This window comes from Heptranchias perlo, chromosome 23, assembly GCF_035084215.1.
Source record: "Heptranchias perlo isolate sHepPer1 chromosome 23, sHepPer1.hap1, whole genome shotgun sequence".
Classification (NCBI taxonomy): domain Eukaryota; kingdom Metazoa; phylum Chordata; class Chondrichthyes; order Hexanchiformes; family Hexanchidae; genus Heptranchias; species Heptranchias perlo.
Window position 1 is genome coordinate 42682018 of NC_090347.1, and position 13637 is coordinate 42695654.

Here is a 13637-nt window from a genome sequence, read left to right on the forward strand (position 1 = left end):
CATTTCAAAAGTACTTTCATTGGCTGTAAACAGTTTTGGGATGTCCTGAGGTTGTGAAAGGCGCTATATAAATGCAACTCTTTCTTTCTCTTTAACTGCTGCAAGTTGAGACCAGCCAACAGCAGAAAACCAGGGATCAAACCAAGGGCCTCCGTGCAGTGTACGGCCCCGCACCACACCAGCCGATGCATTGGGCCGTCAGAGGGGAGCGGAATTCCTCTGTGATTTTTTGTTTTTAAAAAGGCTGGGTTTTTTTAAGGATAGATACAGGCTGGCAAATCAGAGAGGTACATAGGTCTGTTTGGGATCCTGAAAGCGGACCAGTGAGGGAATGCTGTGACCCTACTGTGTTAAAACCATATGAATTTCCAAAGTGAAATCAAAAGCAGCTCCAGTGAAAGAGAAAAGGAAATCAGTTGGTCTGGGGTTCGATCTGAGTTTGTGCTGAGCTAACGGGGATGGAAACTGGCCTCAGTGCACTGAGCAATGGAGGACGCAAATCCCACCAAATCTCCGCCCTTGATCATGATCCAGAAACACTTCCATATATACTTCACTATAACTAAAGCACTCTACAGAGGCAAAAATAACTGGTTAACAAGCAGTGGGGGGAGGATTAAGAAAGAAGTCGCATTTAGGCAGCCCCTACTCATCTCCTCGGGATGTCCCAATGCACTTCACGTATAACGATTTATTTTGAAGTGTAACGTAGGGGCAAAGGAGGCACAGCAAGATCCCACAAACAGCAATAAGATGAATGGCCAGTTCAGCTATTTGTAGTGGTGTTGGGCTGAGGGAACACACCTCCCTGTTCTCAAATAGTGCCACATCCACCTGAACTGGTAAACCTTTAGTTTAACCTCTCACCCACAAAAAGGCTCCCTCAGTACTGCACTCAGTGTTGGTCCAGGTTATGTGCCCAAGTCCTTGGGTTGATGCTTGAACCCATGACCTACTGACGCGGCTGAACTGATTTGGGGAGGGGGGGGTGGTGTGCAGGTGATCAAAGTGCTAGGTTTGGAGGAGGATCTTGAAGGAGGCGAGACCCTCCCCCACATTGCTGTGAAGTGTGTGCGTCTATGGATGCTGGAGACGGATGGCAAGATCGGGCTGGGATGTGATGCTGCGTGTGGTAGAATAGCCTATCAGCACTCGTGTTTCTAGGTTTACATGTGAAGAATGGCCACTTGGGCACGGCTTGGGGGAGGGTATAGAGGAGGGGGAGGGTATAGAGGAGGGGGAGGGCAAGGGGCGAGGGGGAGGAGAGGGAGGAAGGGGAAGGAGTGTATAGGGGAGAGGGAATGAGGGTATGGGGAGGGGAGAGGAAAGGAGGGTATAGGGAGGGAGGAGGAAGATATGGGGGAGGAAGGGGAAGGAGGATATTGGGGAGGGGAGAGGAAAGGAGGGCATAGAGAGAGGAGGAAGATAAGGGGGAGGAGGGGGGAGGAGAGTATAGAGAGGGAGGAGGAAGATAGGGGGAAGGAGGGCATAGGGAGGGGAGAGGAAAGGAGGGCATAGAGAGGGAGGAGGAAGATAAGGGGGAGGAGGGGGGAGGAGGGTATAGGGAGGGGAGAGGAAAAGAGTGTATAGAGAGGGAGGAGGGGGAAAGGAGGGCATGGGGAGGGGAGGGAAGGAGGGTATAGAGAGGGAGGAGGGGGAAAGGAGGGTATAGAGAGGGAGGAGGGGGAAAGGAGGGTATGGGGAGGGGAGAGAAGGAGGGTATAGGGGACAGATGGAAGGTACAAGGGAGAGATGAGCTATAACCCTGGGAGAATGAGCCCTTCCATGAGGGAAGGGAAGACGAAGTTGGGAGGAGCCCGGGTTGGGAGAGAGTTGCTTCCAGCCCAAGATCGGAGCTCGCTGCTCGTGTGAGTTAAACTGAAAGTAAAATGCCTGCCGTGTGATGACACATCTCCAGCCCCTCCCTCCTCCCCTCCTTCCCTGTGTCTGAGATGATCACCTGGAGATGGGAGAGAGATAGAAGGGTTGTCGATCACTGAAACTGACAGGCACAACACAGACCGTGTCAGTTTCACTGGTGTGTTTAAAGAGCCCCAGAGCCCTGCCTGGGGCAATGGACCTCTCTGTGTCCGGACCTCCCTCTCCCAGCTCAGACTAACCCGGGTTACAGGCTGCTGAGTCCCGGGGCGGTTCTGCTCTTGCTTTCTTCCGCCGTGTCAGTCCTCTCCTCTCCTGTTTTTTTTTTGTATTCCTTTCTCTGAACCTGCCATGCCTCTCAAAAAGAGTTCCCATCTCAGCCAGACCATCACCGAGCTGCCAAACGGAGCTCCGAAATCTCCCTTCCACCGATCCAGGTCCAGCAGTGAGATCCACGACCTGACTTACAAGGTTTGTACCTCTTTTATCCCTCCTAAATCTCACTTTATATATATATATATATTAAAATATATATCAAACAAGAGATCCAGCAAATTGGGCGCTTAAGCATCTCAGTACCAGCGAATGTTTAGCGAACAATTATTGAACTGTTCAGTCATTGACTTGAGTGTTACATTATCAAAACAGGGAAGAAAGACACCCAGAGTAAGACAGGAAGGGATGAGATTGTATCTCTAGCCTTCAAATCAGCAGCTGCAGACTCCTAGCAACTAAAGAAAGTGGATCCAGGTCTGATGTAAAATAAGAGACTTGGGATATTTTTATCTGGTTTGATGTAAAATTGCATTTTTTTTGGGAACAATTGTATTTTTTTGTCTTAAAGTTTTTCCTTATGAACTTCGAATCTTGCAGCACAGAAGGAGGCCAATCGTCCCATCGTGCCCGTGCTGGCTCTTTGAAAGAGCTACCCGATCAGTGCCACTCCCCTGCTCTTTCCCCATCGCCCTGCAACTTCACTTACAGGAGGCTCTGGAAGGGGTGTCAGAGATTTGGATTGTCTGTTACAGGGAGTTGGTGCTAATTGTGGGGGGAGTCCAAAACTAGAGGTCATCAATATGACAGTCACTAATAAATCCAATAGGGAATTCAGGAGAAACTTCTTTACCCGGAGAATGGTGAGAATGTGGAACATGCTATCACATGGAGTGGTTGAGGTCCGGATAGTGTAGATGCATTTAAGGGGAAGCTAGATAAACACATGGGGGAGAAAGGAATAGAAGGATATGCTGATAGGGTGAGATGAAGTAAGGAGGGAGGAGGCTTATATGGAGCATAAACACGGAATGGACCTTCTGGGCCGAATAGCCTGTTTCTGTGCTCTGGACCTGATGTAACTTTAAGTGGGGGTGGGACTTCTGGGATTAGAGTAGACAGGGCTGATGGCCGGCGCGGACACGATGGGCCGAAGGGCCTGTTTCTGTGCTCTAGACCTGATGTAACTCGATGAATTCAGAAACGATTCTATTATCACTCCCCTTCCCTGACTGCTGTCACACTGAGGCCACGCATGCTGAGGCCAGGAGTGGGCTTGGCTGTGGTGCTCGAATAACGTTCCCGTGTTCGCATGCGAGGAATGGCTGCTCGGTACTGCCGGGGTGCTGGCACTCCCTTGGCTTTATGCCAGTTAGGATCAACCCCTTCAGGAAAGGAATCATACAGCACAGAAGGAGGCCATTCAGCCCATCGTGCCTGTGCCGGCTGTTTGAAAGAGCTATCCAATTAGTCCCACTCCCCTGCTCTTACCCCATAGCCCTGCAAATTTCCTCCCTTTCAAGTATTTATCCAATTCCCTTTTGAAAGTTATTATTGAATCTGCTTCCACCACCCCTTCAGGCAGCGCATTCCAGATCATAACCACTCACAGTGTAAAAAAAAATTCTCCCCATCTCCCTTCTGGTTCTTTTGCCAATTGCCTTAAATCTGTGTCCTCTGGTTACCGACCCTCCCTCCGGTGGAATTGGGTAAAGTGGCATTAAAAAGAGGGGGGAATCTAGATTTGATCATCAGCACCACAGGGAGTTGTTCATTTTAATCATTTTTCCTGCCGGATTTCAAGGTATAAGCAACTGACCCAGTCGCTCAGACTTGGAAAGGTTACTTCAGGCCTGGTCAGGAGTAACACTAGGGCCTCCTCACCCTCTCCTCCCAATTTCTTCTGAACTCCAACCCCAACCAATCTGGGGTGGGGGGGGTGGGGGGTGTCCTGCATCGGGGTGGGGGGAGGTCGGCCGACCATGGGGGTCCAATCACGCCAGGGTGAGCTTGTCGGGCCAAGATGAAGCACTCCTGCTCCTCTGGGCCCACAAGCAGTGCAATAAAGACACTCACCTCGTGGATCCTGCCCTTCCCGCCTGCTTTCACCTGATGTGAATCAGAAGCGATGGGAAACCCAAACAGGTAAGGTTCGGGTTTCCCATTCATTTTACATTTGTAATACACAAAAAATTAAGTGCCTCAACTATCGCAATGAGGTACATTGCCCCTTTAAGTATCAGCCCGCCGGCTTTAAGTGGGGGTGGGACTTCTGGGTTTCTGTTGCGCGAGAAACCAGAGTTAAACCTGGAAACTGGTGTGTTGGAGCCGGGATGCGGTCCCGCTCCAAAAATCAACCATTTTTACTGCCCGCCCACCCCCAACCCACCCGTTCTTGGGGGTTAATATTACCCCCTAGGTCTCGGGGAAGCAGTGCGACTTTGGTCTCCTGTAAGTTGTAACGGAGCTGGGGTATCGTCAGCACAACCTGTCCCCTCTCGACTTTTGTATTCATTATGGTGAAGAATGTCAGTGCTTTAGCATCCAGTCAATATGGAACACTCCCAGGGCTGGTACAGCACAGGTTAGATACAGAGTAAAGCTCCCTCTACACTGTCCCATCAAACACACCCAGGGCAGGTACAGGGTTAGATACAGAGTAAAGCTCCCTCTACACTGTCCCATCAAACACTCCCAGGGCAGGTACAGCACGGGTTAGATACAGAGTAAAGCTCCCTCTACACTGTCCCATCAAACACTCCCAGGGCAGGTAGAGGGTTAGATACAGAGTAAAGCTCCCTCTACACTGTCCCATCAAACACACCCAGGGCAGGTACAGGGTTAGATACAGAGTAAAGCTCCCTCTACACTGTCCCATCAAACACTCCCAGGGCAGGTACAGCACAGGTTAGATACAGAGTAAAGCTCCCTCTGCACTGTCCCATCAAACACTCCCAGGGCAGGTACAGCACGGGTTAGATACAGAGTAAAGCTCCCTCTACACTGTCCCATCAAACACTCCCAGGGCAGGTACAGCACGGGTTAGATACAGAGTAAAGCTCCCTCTACACTGTCCCATCAAACACACCCAGGGCAGGTACAGCACAGGTTAGATACAGAGTAAAGCTCCCTCTACACTGTCCCATCAAACACTCCCAGGACAGGTACAGCATGGGTTAGATACAGAGTAAAGCTCCCACTACACTGTCCCATCAAACACTCCCAGGGCAGGTACAGCACAGGTTAGATACAGAGTAAAGCTCCCTCTACACTGTCCCGTCAAACACTCCCAGGGCAGGTACAGCACAGGTTAGATACAGAGTAAAGCTCCCTCTACACTGTCCCATCAAACACTCCCAGGACAGGTACAGCATGGGTTAGATACAGAGTAAAGCTCCCACTACACTGTCCCATCAAACACTCCCAGGACAGGTACAGCATGGGTTAGATACAGAGTAAAGCTCCCTCTACACTGTCCGATCAAACACTCCCAGAGCAGGTACACAACCTGACCTGGGAATGCTTGATGCTGCCACAGGAAGATTGAAATGGAGTTGTTCTAACTCCCAGGACTAACATCCATTGCCTGAATGAGGACAAAACAAACTAAAGGTGCAGCCATCTCAATGTCAGTGTCATTTTCAGTGTGTCTGTTGCCTGTCAGTTAATGGGCATGTGGTGAGGGGATCAGTAGATTGAAGGGAGTCTTCTCTCAATTGCCAGATAACTCTGTCCATTCCACATTGTTGGCCTAGCCACGAATGATCGATTAAAAAGAATCTGCTTGTCACGGGGAGGTTTTTGTTCCAAGGGCTGGCCTGTAGGACTGGAGACTATCAGGAATGACCCTCGCATCTAGCACTCTGTTGTGTGAATGCACAGTTGGACCCTTTGTCAGTGTGAGACCAGCATGAACAACCCAATCTAATGCATACGCAGGAGCTGTCGCATCCTGTTGGCTGGTGAACTTGTAAGCAAAGGACGGCCGATCGTTATGATAAAAGGATTCGATAGGATAGATACAGAGAAACTATTTGCTCTGATAGGGGAGTCAAAACCAAGGGGGCACAATCTTAAAATTCGAGCTAGGCCATTTAAGAGGGAAATCAGGAAGTGCTTCTTCACACAAAGGGTAGTGGAAATCTGGAACTCTCTCCCCCAAAAGGCTGTGGAGGCTGGGGGTCAATTGGAGCTTTCAAGACTGAGATTGATAGATTTTTATTAATTAAGGGTATCAAGGGATATGGAGCAAAGACGGGTAAATGGAGTTGAGGTACAGATCAGTCATGATCTAAATGAATGGCGGAGCAGGCTCGAGGGGCTGAATGGCCTCCTCCTGTTCCTATGAATTGCAGGCTGTGGGTAGTGTGCAGGGGTCTCATGTCCTGGAGATGGGACAGTCATGTGCTGGGCTGGTATTGGGCTGCAGAGAAGCTACAGAGTGAACTTGGCTGGCTGGACCCAGGCCTGAGGCTGACCAGGTACTGGAGGTGGGGGAATCTCTTCTTGGGACTGGGGAGTAGTGGGGCTGCCCCTGCCCGGGTGTAGAGCCAGCTGGGTGAAGGGCGGCACGTACAGGGTTTTGGACACACCAATGGGTATTGCTGTGTCCTGTAGCGTTCATTCTTTGCCAGGACCTCCACACTCTGGAACATAAGAACATAAGAACATAAGAAATAGGAGCAGGAGTAGGCCAATCGGCCCCTCGAGCCTGCTCCACCATTCAATAAGATCATGGCTGATCTGATCCTAACCTCAAATATAAATTCATGTCCAATTTCCTGCCCGCTCCCCGTAACCCCTAATTCCCTTTACTTCTAGGAAACTGTCTATTTCTGTTTTAAATTTATTTAATGATGTAGCTTCCACAGCTTCCTGGGGCAGCAAATTCCACAGACCTACTACCCTCTGAGTGAAGAAGTTTCTCCTCATCTCAGTTTTGAAAGAGCAGCCCCTTATTCTAAGATTATGCCCCCTAGTTCTAGTTTCACCCATCCTTGGGAACATCCTTACCACATCCACACGATCAAGCCCCTCCACAATCTTATATGTTTCAATAAGATCGCCTCTCATTCTTCTGAACTCCAATGAGTAGAGTCCCAATCTACTCAACCTCTCCTCATATGTCCGCCCCCTCATCCCCGGGATTAACCGAGTGAACCTTCTTTGTACTGCCTCGAGAGCAAGTATGTCTTTTCTTAAGTATGGACACCAAAACTGTATGCAGTATTCCAGGTGCGGTCTCACCAATACCTTATATAACTGCAGCAATACCTCCCTGTTTTTATATTCTATCCCCCTAGCAATAAAAGCCAACATTCCATTGGCCTTCTTGATCACCTGCTGCAACTGCATACTAACTTTTTGATTTTCTTGCACTAGGACCCCCAGATCCCTTTGTACTGCAGCACTTTCCAGTTTCTCGCCATTAAGAAGATAACTTGCTCTCTGATTTTTCCAATATTGTATTGCATCTGCCAAATCTCCGTCCACTCACCCAGCCTGTCTATATCCCCTTGTAGGTTTTTTAATGTCCTCCTCACTCTCTACTTTCCCTCCCATCTTTGTATCATCTGCAAACTTTGATATGTTACACTCGGTCCCCTCCTCCAAATCGTTAATATAGATTGTAAAGAGTTGGGGACCCAGCACCGACCCCTGCGGAACACCACTGGCTACTGGTTGCCAGTCTGAGAATGAACCATTTATCCCAACTCTCTGCTTCCTGTTAGATAACCAATCCTCCACCCATGCCAGAATATTACCCCCAATCCAGTGATTCTTTATCTTGAGCAATAATCTTTTATGTGGCACCTTGTCGAATGCCTTCTGGAAGTCTAAATACACTACGCCCACTGGTTCCCCTTTATCCACCCTGTACGTTATGTCCTCAAAGAACTCAAGCAAATTTGTCAGACATGACTTCCCCTTCATAAAACCATGCTGACTTTGTCCTATTAAATTATGTTTATCCAAATGTTCCGCTACTGTCTCCTTAATAATAGACTCCAAAATTTTACCCACCACAGATGTTAAGCTAACTGGTCTATAATTTCCAGCCTTCTGCCTACTACCCTTTTTAAATAAGGGTGTTACATTAGCAGTTTTCCAATCTGCCGGGACCTTTGCCGAGTCCAGAGAATTTTGGAAAATTATTACCAATGCATCCACAATCCCTACTGCCACTTCCCTCAAGACCCTAGGATGTAAGCCATCAGGTCCAGGGGATTTATCCGCCCTGAGTCCCATTAATTTACTGAGTACCAATTCCTTCGTGATTTTAATCGTATTTAGCTCCTCCCCTCCTAGAGCCCCCTGTTTGTCCAGTGTTGGGATATTCTTAGTGTCCTCTACCGTAAAGACTGAAACAAAATATTTGTTCAGCAATTTTGTCATCTCCATGTTTCCCACCATTAATTTCCCGGTCTCATCCTCTAAGGGACCTACGCTTGCCTTAGCCATCCTTTTTCTTTTTATATAACTGTAGAAACTCTTGCTATCTGTTTTTATACTTTTTGCTAATTTATTTTCATAATCTATCTTCCCTTTCTTAATCAATCCTTTCGTTACTTTTTGCTGTCTTTTGAAGACTTCCCAATCTTCTATCCTCCCACTAAGTTTGGCTACCTTATATGTCCTTGTTTTTAGTTAGATACTATACTATTTCTTTACTTAGCCACGGATGGCTGTCATTTCTTTTACACCCTTTTTTCCTCAGTGGAATATATATTTTTTGAAAGTTGTAAAATAACTCCTGAAATGAACACCACTGCTCATGTACCATCTTACCCTTTAATCTATTTTCCCAGTCCACTTTAATCAATTCCGCTCTCATACCATCATAGTCGCCTTTATTCAAGCTCAGTACGCTTGTTTGAGAACCAACCTTCTCACCCTCTAATTGGATATGGAATGTAACCATGTTATGGTCACTCATTCCAAGGGGATCCTTAACTAGGACATTATTAATTAATCCTGGCTCATTACACAGGACCAGGTCCAAGGTTGCTTGCCCCCTTGTAGGATCAGTTACATACTGCTCAAGAAATCCATCCCTAATACACTCAATAAACTCTTCCTCAAGGCTGCCCTGCCCAATTTGATTTGTCCAGTTAATATGATAGTTAAAATCCCCCATAGTTAAACTCCTTGCCTCACTCAGTCTTTTAAACCCAAGCTAGGAGTCACCTAGTCACTACTTTCTGATTCACCTCACCTTCTCTCCTATTGTTTGATTCAATAACAACAACTTGTAAAAAAAACTATGTAAAAGAAAACGGCTCCAAGGCACCGTGCAGGAGCAAAATCAGATAAAAACCGATACCGAGCCAAAGAAGGAGATATTAGGAGGGTTGACTGACAGCTTGGTCAAAGAGGTGGGTTTTAAGGAGGTTCCTAAAGGAGAGAGAGGCGGAGAGGTTTAGGGAGGGAATTCCAGGGCTTAGGGCCTAGATGGCTGAAGGAACTGACGCCAATAGCGGGGCGAAGGGAGATGGGGATGGACGAGAAGCCAGGGTCAGAGGAACGCAGGGTCCTGCACAATGGGCCTCAGCCATTCACCTGAAGCTACAGGTTGATTGTCTCACCCTCTTCACTGCATGTCTGACTCACGGAGGGAGGATGGGTTCAGAATGGACTGTAGAGCTGTACTGGGTGGGGGAGGAGGGAGAGTCTTCACGGATCACTTCCCACCTGTAACGCCTGGACTGTGAATTCGGTACAAGCTCTGCCTTCTCCTGTCACTGGGGTGGGGACGGACATTTTACGGAGCCGCAGCCTCTGAGGCAGCGATTGGGTCATCTTTAGCGCTCAGTGAGTGGGCTGTTGGGAAGCTAACCTCCTCAGTGTGGGGGGGGGGGGGAGGGGGGAACCACACAACTTCCTCTATTGGCCAGGCTGAGAAAAAGACAAATTCCAACATTCTGGCCTGTCTGAAATAAAAACAAAAGATGCTGGAAATACTCAGCGGGTCAGGCAGCATCTGTGGAGAGAGAAACAGAGTTAACGATTCAGGTCAATGACCTTTCATCAGAACTGGCCCGTCTGATTTGATTCTACATTCCACTAACAATGGCCTCTTAGGCATCCCACCCCTCCCTTCACCCCACCATTGGCTGCTGTTCCTTCAGCCGTCTAGACCCCCTCACTCTGGAATTCCTTCTCTAAACCCCTCCCCCTCTCCACCTCCATCTCCCTCTCTTCCTTTAAGATCCTCCTTATAACCCATCTCTTTCTCACCCTTCCTAATCTCTCCTTTTTTGGCTCAGAGTCCAGTTTGTATCTTTGCGCCTCTGTGAAGCGCCTTGGGACATTTTTCTACATTAATAGAGCTATATAAAAGCAAGCTGTTGCTGTTCTTTGCTTTGGCCGGAGCTGGAACAGTTCAGGTAGAATTTTAATGTTTATTCTTGGGATATGGGCATTGCTGACAAGGCTGGCATTTATTGCCCATCGCTAGTTGCCCTGAGAAGATGCCGGTGGACCATCTGTTTGATACAACTGAGTGGTTTGCTAAGACACATTAGAGGGCAGTTAAGAGTCAACTACATTGATGTGGGACTGGAGTCACATATAGGCCAGACCGGGTAAGGACGGCAGGTTTCCTTCCCTGAAGGACATTAGTGAATTAGGGAAATCCTAGGATGAGAGGGTTGTCCTATGAGGAGAGATTGAGTAGAATGGGTCTATATTCTCTGGAGTTTAGAAGAATGAGAGGTGATTCTGAGGGGGCTTGACAGGGTAGATACTGAGAGGTTGTTTCCCCTGGCTGGCGAATCTAGAACTAGGGGCACAGTCTCAGGATATGGGGTCGGCCATTTAAGTCTCAGAGGGTTGTGAATCTTTGCAATTCTCTACCCCAGAGGGCTGTGGATGCTCAGTCATTGAGTATATTCATGGCTGAGATCGATAGATTTTTGGACACTAAGGGAATCAAGGGATATGGGGATCGGGCAGCAAAGTGGAGTTGAGGTCGTCCAGATTTTTAAAACTGTACTCAAATTGTCAAAGTGCCACAGTTAATGAACTGGTTCACTATTGTCCTTCAGGGGAGGAAATCTGCCGTCCTTACCCGGTCTGGCCTATATGTGACTCGTGCTGATTTACGACAACCCGACAGCTTCATGGTCATTTTTACAAATACCAGCTTTTTATATCCAGACATTTCAAACTAAATTAATATTCCCAAACTAACATGGGAAACAGACCAACTCCCCAACCTCAGACAGCTCGAGGCACCAATCCCCAACCTCAGACAGCTCGAGGCACCAATCCCCAACCTCAGACAGCTCGAGGCACCAATCCCCAACCTCAGACAGCTCGAGGCACCAATCCCCAACCTCAGACAGCTCGAGGCACCAATCCCCAACCTCAGACAGCTCGAGGCACCAATCCCCAACCTCAGACAGCTCGAGGCACCAATCCCCAACCTCAGACTGTTCCAGGTCCCACTCCCCAACCTCAGACTGTTCCAGGTCCCACTCCCCAACCTCAGACTGTTCCAGGTCCCACTCCCCAACCTCAGTCTGTTCCAGGTCCCACTTCCCAACCTCAGACTGTTCCAGGTCCCACTCCCTAACCTCAGACTGTTCCAGGTCCCACTCCCCAACCTCAGACTGTTCCAACTCCAACTCCCTAACCTCAGACTGTTCCAGGTCCAACTCCCTAACCTCAGACTGTTCCAGGTCCCACTCCCTAACCTCAGACTGTTCCAACTCCAACTCCCCAACCTCAGACTGTTCCAACTCCAACTCCCTAACCTCAGACTGTTCCAGGTCCCACTCCCCAACCTCAGACTGTTCCAGGTCCCACTCCCCAACCTCAGACTGTCCAAGGTCCCACTCCCCAACCTCGGGCACGGCCTTCAGACCTCAGGTCAATCCTGAGTGCTAGTATGATGAATGTAGCAGCAACTCTTGTGTTTCCAGAATCCTTTTCAACATATGTTGTGTGACACATTTGCTGCAATTTCCTGCCAGTTACTCTGCTCATTAGGGATCATTGTGTGGGTCTATTTTAGTTCTTTTTGTGTGATTAATTTATTTAGCAAAGTTTTAAATAAAACCTGAAGTATATTAAATGTCACCAGGCAATTATTCGACAATATTTCTGGGCTGCACAACACAGACCTCCCAGAGTGAAAGACCATGATTAACAGGGTGGAGAATAAGCTTCCTGTTTTCATAAGGAGTCTGTTCACTGCTGTCAATGGGAGGGGCTGGACCATCTGGCTGTAGGTGGTATTTGTGTGTGGTGCAGTGTGGGTGGGGTATTTGTGTGTGGTGCAGTGCGGGTGGGGTATTTGTGTGTGGTGCAGTGTGGGTGGGGTATTTGTGTGTGGTGCAGTGTGGGTGGGGTATTTGTGTGTGGTGCAGTGTGGGTGGGGTATTTGTGTGTGGTGCAGTGTGGGATGGGGTATTTTTTTTATTCGTTCATGGGATGTGGGCGTCGCTGGCGAGGCCGGCATTTATTGCCCATCCCTAATTTCCCTTGAGAAGGTGGTGGTGAGCCGCCTTCTTGAACCGCTGCAGTCCGTGTGGTGACGGTTCTCCCACAGTGCTGTTAGGAAGGGAGTTCCAGGATTTTGACCCAGCAACGATGAAGAAACGGCGATATATTTCCAAGTCGGGATGGTGTGTGACTTGGAGGGGAATGTCCAGGCGGTGTTGTTCCCATGTGCCTGCTGCCCTTGTCCTTCTAGGTGGTAGAGGTCGTGGGTTTGGGAGGTGCTGTCGAAGAAGCCTTGACAAGTTGCTGCAGTGCATCCTGTGGATGGTACACACTGCAGCCACTGTGCGCCGGTGGTGAAGGGAGTGAATGTTTAGGGTGGTGGATGGGGTGCCAATCAAGCGGACTGCTTTGTCTTGGATGGTGTCGAGCTTCTTGAGTGTTGTTGGAGCTGCACTCATCCAGGCAAGTGGAGAGTATTCCATCACAATCCTGACTTGTGCCTTGTAGATGGTGGAAAGGCTTTGGGGAGTCAGGAGGTGAGTCACTCACCGCAGAATATACAGCCTCTGACCTGCTCTCGTAGCCACCATGTTTATATGCCTGGTCCAGTTAGGTTTCTGGTCAATGGTGACCTCCAGAATGTTGATGGTTAGGGATTCGGCGATGGTAATGTTGTTGAATGTCAAGGGGAGGTGGTTAAACTCTCTCTTTTTGGAGAAGTTCATTGCCTGCCATTTGTCTGGTGAGAATGTTACTTGCCACTTATCAGCCCAAGCCTGGATGTTGTCCAGGTCTTGCTGCATGCGGGCACGGACTGCTTCATTATCTGAGGGATTGTGAATGGAACTGAACACTATGCAATCATCAGCGTACATCCCCATTTCTGACCTTATGGTGGAAGGAAGGTCATTGATGAAGCAGCTGAAGATGGTTGGGCCTAGGACACTGCCCTGAGGAACTCCTGCAGCAATGTCCTGGGGCTGAAATGATTGGCATCCAACAACCACTACCATCTTCCTTTGTGCTAGATATGACTC

The 13637-nt window shown here is 48.7% G+C and overlaps 1 protein-coding gene across 1 annotated transcript in view; it reads left to right on the top strand.

Moving 5' to 3' along the window:
• The first annotated feature begins 1926 nt into the window (after nt 1–1926).
• LOC137341277 (ras-related protein Rab-37-like) overlaps nt 1927–13637 on the top strand; it is a 229476-nt gene continuing 217765 nt past the window's right edge. Inside the window, exon 1 of the mRNA XM_068004383.1 lies at nt 1927–2349. Within this exon, the coding sequence (XP_067860484.1) occupies nt 2230–2349 (120 nt within the window). The 5' untranslated portion in view covers nt 1927–2229. The remainder of the gene's footprint in view (nt 2350–13637) is intronic.